The sequence below is a fragment of the Quercus suber genome, unplaced genomic scaffold, assembly GCF_002906115.3.
Source record: "Quercus suber isolate HL8 unplaced genomic scaffold, Cork oak 2.0 scaffold_61, whole genome shotgun sequence".
Classification (NCBI taxonomy): domain Eukaryota; kingdom Viridiplantae; phylum Streptophyta; class Magnoliopsida; order Fagales; family Fagaceae; genus Quercus; species Quercus suber.
The window spans coordinates 1515685-1526279 of NW_027069526.1; the positions used below are offsets into that span (position 1 = coordinate 1515685).

General features: G+C 33.8%; 1 protein-coding gene across 3 annotated transcripts; it reads left to right on the forward strand.

The window, feature by feature from the left end:
• The first annotated feature begins 1473 nt into the window (after positions 1 to 1473).
• Positions 1474 to 7634, forward strand: LOC111989546 (low affinity inorganic phosphate transporter 1). 3 transcript variants are annotated; one of them, XM_065772640.1, is made up of 3 exons: positions 1474 to 1732; positions 3062 to 3359; positions 5716 to 7634. In XM_065772640.1, the coding sequence occupies exon 3, from the start codon at positions 5775 to 5777 to the stop codon at positions 7389 to 7391; it is 1617 nt and encodes a 538-aa protein (XP_065628712.1). In that variant the 5' UTR covers positions 1474 to 1732; positions 3062 to 3359; positions 5716 to 5774; the 3' UTR covers positions 7392 to 7634. The 3 variants fall into 3 exon arrangements, with proteins under 3 accessions (XP_065628712.1, XP_065628713.1, XP_023877109.1); XM_065772641.1 differs by having other exon boundaries at positions 3068 to 3359; XM_024021341.2 differs by lacking the exon at positions 3062 to 3359.
• Positions 7635 to 10595: the final 2961 nt, after the last annotated feature.

Consider the following 10595-nt stretch of genomic DNA (forward strand, 5'->3'; position numbering starts at 1 on the left):
CCAATACCAGAGAAGCCTTGGAAGGATGTTAGTATGGATTTTGTTGATGGGCTGCCTAAATCTCAATTCAAGGATGTGGGGTTAGTGGTGGTGGATAGGTTCACTAAATTTGTTCACTTTGTACCTTTGTCTCATCCTTACTCTGCAGCCAAAGTAGCTCACCTTTATATGCATTATGTCTTTAAATTGCATGGGATGCCTGCCACCATTGTGAGTGACAGAGATCCAATCTTTACTTCACAATTTTGGCAAGAATTGATGAGACTTCAAGGGGTTCAGCTTGCCATGTCTATAGCTTATCACCCTCAAGCGGATGGCCAAACAGAGGTAGTAAACAAGAGTTTGGAGCATTATTTAAGGGCCTTTGCTGCAGACAAACCAGGATCTTGGGTGGAGTGGTTACCCTTAGCAGAATTTTGGTTCAACACCAATTTCCATGTTTCTCTTAAGATGACACCCTTTGAGGCATTGTATGGTTTTGCTCCACCAAGACTCTTGGATTACATTCCTGGCACTACTAAGGTGGAGAGTGTGGAGGTGCATTTGAGAGATAGACAACAGCTGATTGCACTACTGAAGCTCAATTTGGTGGCTGCTCAGGAGAGAATAAAGGTCAATGCTGACAAGCATAGAACTATGAGGGAGTTTGAAGTTGGAGATTGGGTTTATCTTAAGCTGCATCCTTACAAACAAATGTCCTTGAGGCAGAAACGTTTAGGAAAGCTTTCACCTAGATTCTATAGTCCCTTCCAGATACTACAGAGGATTGGTACTGTCTCATACAGATTGGACTTGCCTCCTGAATCAAAACTGCATCCCACATTCCATGTCTCTTGTTTGAAGCAAAGATTGGGTCAGCATGTGGTGCCTTTGCCTTCCTTACCCTTGGTGGATTCTGAGGGCATTCTTAAACCTGAACCTGTTGCTGTGTTACAAGAAAGGACTCATCATTTGCGCAACAGATTTGTTACTCAAGTCTTAGTTCAGTGGCAAGGTGAGCGAGTGGAAGATGCTACTTGGGAGAGTCTCTATTTGCTGCAACAACAATTTCCACACCTTGTGGGCAAGGTGTTTTAAAGGGGGGGGGGGGTATTGTTAGGATTGTATCAATTGATAAAAGGTTGTAATTGTAACTAAGAAGTGGGAAGGGTGGTACGGATGGTAATTGGTTGTGAAATGTTGAAGTTGACCGAGGAGTCGTTTACTTGCTTGTTTTTTATTGCTTTGTCCAACACGTCTCAACCAGTACTCGCCGAATTCACATTTGAAATTTGAAAGAAAATACAGTTGCCACGTTTCTGTGCTAAGAAACACCAAACCTTAAGGGTTGTCACTATTGTCGTTTGTGATTCTCCCCATTAAAAATGCTTTGAAGTCAATTTGTAGAAGTTTTATGAAGCAAGGTTTCGATTATTCTAAAAGGAATGTTGAATTATTGGGTTATTAGGTGGGAATATGCCATTAGATACCAGAGTTTATTCTAATTTTCTTGGCTCAGCTCTCGTTATATATTCCTCCTTCTGTTGTATAATTGTGTTCACCATCTCCGACACAACTACACCCCTAACCACCACACCCTTTGCTCGAGTTTACGTACGTTTCTCCGATCTTAGTTATAGACCTCTTCCTTTTTGTTTATCTTTTCTTCCTGATACAGTATAATCCTAAGCAGTTGATTGCTTGTTGGTTCGGGAGGTTGATTGCTTGTTAATTTTGCACCACTCATAATCAGGTAATTATATTACTTTCTACCTTTCTATTACATACTTCTGTTATACAAATAATCTGATTGTTATAATGGGAAAAAGAAATTTTAATCCTAGTCATTTTAGAAAGATCAAGAGATAACTGTGCTATGAACCTTATCACAGTTCTTTCATGAGTGAATTTCATATTTTTGTTATACAAATAATTTGATAGTTATAACCAGGGCCGGCTCAATGAATTTGGAGGCTCTAGGCGAAAGCTTTAAACGGGGCTTTTTATTATATTTAATTATAAATTCATATATTTTTTTCAATTAAAATTTATTTTTCTTGCTTTTTGAGAGGCAAAATTACTAATTAAATTTTTAGGAATAAATGAAACACAATCTATAATAAAAAAAATTACAATTTAACTAGAATAAAATAAATTTAATGTATAAAACAATAGAACCTGTTTTATCAAATGCACAATTGCTGCTTTACTTAATATGATCACCTTACACTTTAAACCTGCACAAAAAAAAATTAAATTAATATTAGAACAAAGTAAATTATTCTAAATTTATAATTTTGTTATTAATACTCTTTTTTTTTGTAGCAGTAAACCTTTTTTTTAGCATAATGTGTAGGACTCAACTTGATCTACTAAGACTAAAACCTGGCCACTATCCCTTTAAATCTGATTTCTTAAAAAAAAAGAAAAGAAAAAAAGAAAAAAAGAGAACATGTAGGACTAGATCATTGGATCAATACCTTAACAGTTAACTCCCATACCTTTTATCTGATTTCTTAAAAAAAAAAATCCATGTAAGACTAGACTATTCAGACCATTCAAAAGGTGTAAGACTATTTAGCCTAAATGTGTAAGACTTTAACTCTTTTCTTTTTATGGGTCTATTGACCATTCAGACCATTCAAAGAATCAAAAGGCTTCTAGAGAAATCTAAAGGAACCAAACCAAAGTTCAGCTTCAACCAAAAAAAAAAAAAAAAAAAAAAAAAAAAAAACCTCTTCAAAAGAAAAAAAAGAAAAAAAAAGAAAAAACCCAGACACCCATATAAAAAAAAAAAACGAGATACCCAGCAGTAAACATGAAGAAGACGAAAGAGACATAGGAAGAGAAAACAAAAAACGAACCTTCAGTGAACACACAAGTCTATTGCCAACACAGTTGATGAGTAAGCCAACTAATGAGTATTTTTTTTAGAATCAAGATAAAGAAAGTCAGAGAATGAGTTTTTTTTTTTCTTCTTTCTTTTTTCTTTCTTTTCTTATTTGCCTCTTCTTACTGCTTTTGTAATATTTTCTTCTGCAAGCTAATAAATTTTGCCGTTTGTAATCTTTTCTTATGCAAGCTAAAGATTTGGTGATGGTCTGATCTGATGGGATTAGTTACATTGTCAATTTGTCACTTCAGCTTTTTTCTATGTGATAAACGGGCCTCTGTGAGAAATAGGCCTTCATGGTGATGGCCGTTTGTAAATTTTTTTTTTCTCAGATAGAAAAATAATATTATATACTATATTATTACTATTTGGGGGCCCTCTTATAAGTGGGGGCCTTAAGCGGTGGCCTAGCTCGCCTATAGCTTCAGCCGGCCCTGGTTATAACGGGAGAGAGATTTAACCCTAATTCTCTTAGAAATATCAAAAGGTAACTATGCTATAAACCTTATCAAAGTCATTTCTTGAGTAAATTTCATACTTTTGTTATACAAATAATTGATAGTTATAATAGGAGAAAGAGATTTTAACCCAAATCTTTTTAGAAAGATTAAGAGGTGGCTGTGCTATGAACCTTATCACAGTCATTTCTTGAGTGAATTTCATAGTAGAGAGAAAAGTAAATAATTTTTTTCTGACCATAAAAACAGTTAAAGTTTTGTTAATTTAAATAAAATATATACTTTCCATAAAAACAAATATATTTGAAAAGCTGAATATGATTTTCATAAAACTGATTTTTTTAGTTTCCAGCAGAAAGGGTACGTTGGATTTGTTTTTTCTTTTGCAATCAACCAATGCAAAACTAAACTATTTTAGAGTAGTAAGGTACGGAGGAGAGACTCTTCCAGAATTCTATACCCTTGCCTTTGTGTTTAGAGTAGTAAGATAGGCTTTGTTCTTTTTATTTTTTATAATTTGATAATTATAAATGAGAGAGGAAATTCGGAATCCTAATTCTTTTCTAATCGATGATGTAATTCAATAGTTGCACCCTTACTTTTCCTGATGTTTTTTACAAGAAAAAGATTTATTTTCAAGTTTTTTACTAATTTTTTATTATTTATAATAATATGGATTTTGCTTTTGATAATACTATATTATGAATGACATGTATTAATATTTAATTATCCAAGAAAGTAAGTGCCCTTTTTCACCTTCACCTTCACATGCATATTAATATATAATAACTAAGAATGACATGCTCTCTTTTGTTTTTTTAGAAGAACGAATGACATGCTTCTAAATAAGTACCACATAATAATTATCTTCTTTGAGTCCCCTTTTTGTGAAGTTTATAGTTTCAAAGTCAATTCCTTTATTTACACGAAATATTATTAGTCACCAAAAGATGATTAACGTCGAGATTTTATGTATTACTACGACCCCGTTAACTATTTGAGTGATGAAAGAAATTCTTTTTCCGCGTCAACATTTTATTTATAAGGTCAACAAAAATTGATATAAAAATATTTTTTTTCTGATACTATTCATATTCACTAAGAGCTAAGTTTTTCACCAGGATCTACCAAAGTTTATCTCCCAAATTGAAAAGAAAATGAAAACAAAAAGGTGGAAAAAGTCAAATGACATAGTTTTCCACAATAGTACATAACTTTTTTTTTTTTTTTTTTGGGCTAAGCAGCCTAAGCCGCTAGTACATAACTTACCAAAGAAACATTCATCCATCTGTTTGGATGTCTCATCAAACATGAGGTTGAAATACCTAATCCACCAACTGCCACAAAATGAAACCACAATTCTTTCTTCTTCTTCTTCTTTTCTTTTCTTTTTTCTTTTTTTTTTTGACAACGGAAACCACAATTCAAGCATACATTAGTAATTTATAATAAAAATAGTAACAAATAATAAATTGTTCGGTTAATAGGTGCTCTTATGACATTTATTAAGTGACTATTTTAAGAAAATTTTAATGCATTTTTTATGGAAAATATAAAAAATTGTAAAAAAAATTAATTGTTTTTTTCTTTTCTCATAAAAAGTTTCTAAAAATATTACTTAAAACAATGCCTTTAGGACATTCATTAACTTTTCACAATAATAAAATATCTATTTTATTTTATTTTTTACTTTTGGTTTTTGTGTTCTACTTGAAAAATAATTAACATATCTTCATTAATTTAATTAATAATATTTTTTTTCCTTATATAATAATAAATTAATAGTACATTTTTACAGTGGTGGTAAATTTAGACAAACTATCTTTTTCATTCATCTCATTTTTCTTTTCAATCAAACAAATCAAAATATTTATTTCTCATCCTTCCACTTTTTTCATCATTTGTACCAAACACATACATAAAAAGCTGATAAAACAATTAATTCATTTTTTATTTTCCCATAAAAAATTTCTAAAAATTCTTCTTAAATCATTACCTTAGAGCATTTATTAACTTTACCCTTATAAGAATGACATGCATTAAAATTTATTAGTCCAAAAAAGTAAGTGCCTTTTTTTCACAGCAACATTCATTAATATTTAATATGAATGACATGTACTGAACTATTTTGTTGAAGCATAGAGTGGAGCATCTAAATTGGAAATGAGGGTTTTAAATCCCCTTATGCTACTCTTAGGTTTTGAAAAATAGTAGATATATCTATAATAAATTAGAAAATACATGGACAATCACGATTGCCATACCAATTGTGTTAGAGAATTAATTTTCTATATAGTTTTTATCGTTCTTTTCTTTGGTTGATAGATGTTGATATCATTAATTAGTTTATTCCTTGCATTTGAAGACCTTTATCTTGTTATGCAGGAAAACTTTCACCAACTGTTCAGAGGAATAAATACGAAAATTTGTGAAGATTTTTAGCCATGCCTAAAGAACTAGGAGTTCTAAATGCATTGGACAATGCAAAGACCCAATTGTATCATTTTACGGCAATTGTGGTTGCTGGAATGGGATTCTTTACTGATGCGTACGATCTTTTTTGCATTTCTCTTGTAACCAAGTTACTTGGCCGCATATACTACACAGTTCCAGGCTCACTAACACCAGGAACATTGCCTCCCAATGTAGCAGACTCTGTGAATGGTGTCGCATTTTGTGGTACCTTAGCTGGGCAGCTCTTCTTCGGTTGGCTTGGTGACAAGTTGGGCCGCAAAAGGGTCTATGGATTAACCCTTCTTCTCATGGTTATTTGTGCGATAGCCTCGGGGCTCTCCTTTGGACATTCCCCAAAGGGTGTCATCGCCACATTGTGTTTCTTCCGATTCTGGCTTGGCTTTGGTATTGGTGGTGATTATCCCCTTTCTGCTACGATCATGTCTGAATACGCTAATAAAAGGACTCGTGGGGCATTTATTGCCGCAGTTTTTGCTATGCAAGGGTTTGGAAATTTGACCGGTGGAATTGTTGCTTTAATAGTTTCAAGTGCCTTTGATCATGCGTACAAGGCTCCCACATATGAACAAAATGCATCAGCATCTGTGCCAGCCCAAGCTGATTACGTTTGGCGCATAATTGTAATGGTTGGAGCTCTCCCTGCAGCCCTCACTTACTATTGGCGTATGAAAATGCCTGAGACAGCTCGTTATACTGCATTAGTTGCCAAGAATGCACAGCAGGCTGCACAAGACATGTCTAAGGTATTACAAGTGGATCTCGTATCAGGACAAGACAAGTCAGAGATAGAGATACTTGCTCAAGATGATCGTAATTCCTTTGGTTTGTTCACTAAGGAATTCGCGAAACGCCACGGCCTTCACTTGGTCGGAACTGCTGTTTGTTGGTTCTTGTTGGACATTGCCTTCTATAGCCAAAATCTATTCCAAAAGGATATCTTTAGCGCTATTGGTTGGATTCCAGCTGCAAAAACAATGAGTGCTATTCAAGAGGTTTATACAGTTGCAAGAGCTCAAACACTAATAGTAATGTGTGGTCTAATTCCTGGGTATTGGTTTACAGTGGCCTTCATTGATATTTTGGGACGGTTCACAATCCAATTGATGGGGTTCTTTTTCATGACAGTCTTCATGTTTGCTCTTGCTATCCCTTACCATCACTGGACCCTAAAGGAAAACCGAATTGGGTTCATTGTGATGTACTCCCTTACCTTCTTCTTTGCAAATTTTGGACCAAATTCAACCACATTTATTGTACCAGCAGAAATATTTCCTGCCAGGCTTAGGTCCACATGTCATGGAATATCAGCAGCAGCTGGGAAGGCTGGTGCAATAGTTGGGGCCTTTGGGTTTTTGTATGCTGCACAAAGCACGGACCCAACACAAACTGATGCAGGATACCCACCAGGTATTGGAGTAAAGAATACACTCATTGTGCTTGGCTGCATCAACTTCTTTGGAATGTTGTTTACCTTCCTGGTGCCAGAATCCAAGGGAAAATCGCTCGAGGAATTGTCGGGAGAGAATGAGGAGGAAAGTGGAGAGACAGTGGAGCCTCAGACCTCCTCTAGGACTGTTCCTGTTTGATTTGGTCAGCTTATTTCCCACAAAAGTTCATACAACTTTGTCAATATGCAATATAGTGCAAACCAAGAATGATGTGGATTTTTTCTTCTGATGCAAATTAGTTATCTAGTAGCAAATTGCTCTTGGTTTCCAAATTATTGTTTTTTTTTTTTGTTTTTTTATTTATTTATTTATTTATTTTTTATAATAAATTTGTATGTGGATAAATTTTCAAATTAATAAGTTGGAATCATTTCATTGTTATTTTGTCTCAAAGCATAAATTACATTAAGGTTGCCTATGGCTTCTGCTAAAATTAAACTTACTACAACACAATGCCATTTAAGAATATACTAACTAAAATATGAACATTTTGTCTTCATCGCCAAGCAAAAACGATCAATTATATAGGAAGTTAACTTAAGCATGTTGCATACAGCACTGTGATTTGTGTTTGCATTATGTGTCAAGTAATCTAAGCTAATCACAAAATTATGGTTGGGTGACTAGGATTAAAGTTAGTATGTAAGTTGAATCATCTTTTATATATATTCGACTCTCCCCCACCCAAAAGTAGAATGGATAGAAGAAGAGGAGGGTGGAGGGTTGTGTTGTATCAAGGCCAGTGGCTCATCAATAAGGAACTCTAGTTTCCCTCATCATAACCTCTATTGAAGCAGGAAGCAAAATATAAAATCTTTTTTTTTTTTTTTTTGGGCAAGATTGGTTGCACTAAACCCAACAAAATATTAAATATTAGATACATATCAACACCCTATCAGGTACAATACACATGATAAACACAGACTGTTTCCATTTTTTATCGGATTCTATTTTCTAATACCTACTTCCTTTTGGCCGCATCCATAATTAACTGAAAACCGCTTCAAAAACCTAATCCTCCATTATTTTAAGATTGGTTGACTCATATATATATGACTATATTTAAATCCCCAATACCCACCTCCCCTAGATCATTATCAACTTTTTGGTGATACATGTTAGCATGGGGATCGGACGTGCTAGACACTTGATGTGGAAAATTCCATTAAAACCTGAAATTGAGATAAAACAAAGTAGAAACACAAACACGCGTTTCAGCTACACTCCAGATGAATAAGGTGTTAGACACTTACTGGTTGTAATGCTACATTATTTTGACATTGGCCTGAGGTTTATGACCACACACACACATATATAAATCACTGATACCCAGTACCCACCTTCTCTAGATCATTTTCAACGGCTACAAGTTAGAATGGGCACGTCCTAAAAGTTCATCCGTCATCAAAATTTAAAAATTTAGATGCATGTGTCTGACCGTTGACATTTCTCGAATGAACCAAAACTAAAATACAAAAACTTAATAAAAGGTGGTGAATCGAATATCAAATTAAGAGGATCATATATTCATATGGGCCAAAAATTACAAGAGGAGCACTACCCGACACCGGGAGGGGGGGGGGGGGGGGGGGGGGGTTGTCCCAGGTATCTTGTTCAAAAGATTGTAGGAATAATACTGTAAGACGTCAACATGTTGCAACTTGCAACACCTACGTAGGACGGGTTACAGATAAAATAGGGTACGAGTATTAAATTAAAATGAGTTGTTATTTTTTACCCAAAAATAATTATAATAAATAAAAATGAATTTATTATTTCTGGGATTCCTCCCCGATCTTTAATGGGTTGGATGAACTATAATAACCCATATTTTGTTCACAAATAAAAAATTGAAATTAAAATACTTTCTAACTTCTTCTTTTTTTTTCGTATTTCTGTTCATACAAATAAGTGACAAAGATGACGTTTTAAAATAAAAGTTGAATAACATAAATCTTTAAAATGATTGTTCGATAATTACTTTTAATAATTATATAAAATAAAAGATAATTAATTCTAATAATTAATCTACTTATATTATGACAATACTAGGTAGCATAGATATTATTTTGTGAGAAGTTGATTGTTGAAATGATAACTGATATAAGAGAAGTATAAGCTATCAAATCTTTTACCAACATTCAGGTGGCCTAGTTGATAAGATACCGGGCCAACAAGTCTCAGGACTTAGGTTCGAACCTCAAACAACTAGCTAGGTGTAGGCACTCCTTATATCCCATCTTCATTCCAAACGGTCAACCTAAAAAATAAGTGAGTTCCTCACATAGATTGGAAGTATGAGCTCTCGTCTATGAGCGAGTAGGGTGCTACTATGGTCACGCCTAGATAGGGAAGTCACACTAGTCGCTCTCCTCTACCCTTTTTTTATACCAAAAAAAAATTCTTTTTAATAGACTGGAATCCTTAGAGTATCAGCATCAGTGGTGGTAAAATAGCTTTACCACCTCAAACACCAAAAAGAGCCCAACACCAATGGTGCAAAAGCCAAATTTTTTTGGCAAATTACTACAGTGAATTGCCAAGACTAGCAGTTCAATGTATAGAAGGAAGGGATAATATATATATATATATATATATGTGTGTGTTGTATATATAGGTATATACATGGATAGGTTGTAATAATGATGTTTGAGTTAGGAAAATATTGTTTCATAAAGTTGTTAAAGTGAAAATTCAAGTTCTGGAATTTTCTAAGTGAAAATTTGAAATACAGTATTTTTGATTGATCGAAACTTTGGCTCGATTGATCGAAATGGTAAGAAAATAATCCTAAAGTCTCTGGATGAATCGATCGCTATTTGATTCCTGTTTGATCGGTCGAAAGGAACTTTCAACCAATCAAAAGTGGTAAAATAGGATTTTCTAGTGACTGTTCAAAGAGTTTGAAGAGGTTTCAAGCCTTGTGAACGGTTTTATGAAACATTTTAACTCTCCATACATGCATTTTGATGAAATATAACCCTATAAGTATAAATAGAGCCTTATGTTCACTTGAAAAAAGTAACACAAGAAATCATGTGGGTATTCTCCAAAATTACTATTTGTAAAACCCAATAGTTGTATACCTGGGACAAGTTTGTAAAAACCCTTTAGCAACTTGCATATGAGGACAAATATTGTCTAAAGATAACATTCAATTGTGCCTTCAAGTCAATTACTAATTTCTATTTACTTGATGTGTTCATTTTGTTCTTTCACTATTACTCATTGATTTGGTAAAATCCCCAAAAATGTTAGACAATATTTGACTACAAGATAAGGAGTAAATGATGGTACAACTTTGAAGATATTGAACCATGGTTTGGTGAAATTGGATCATTT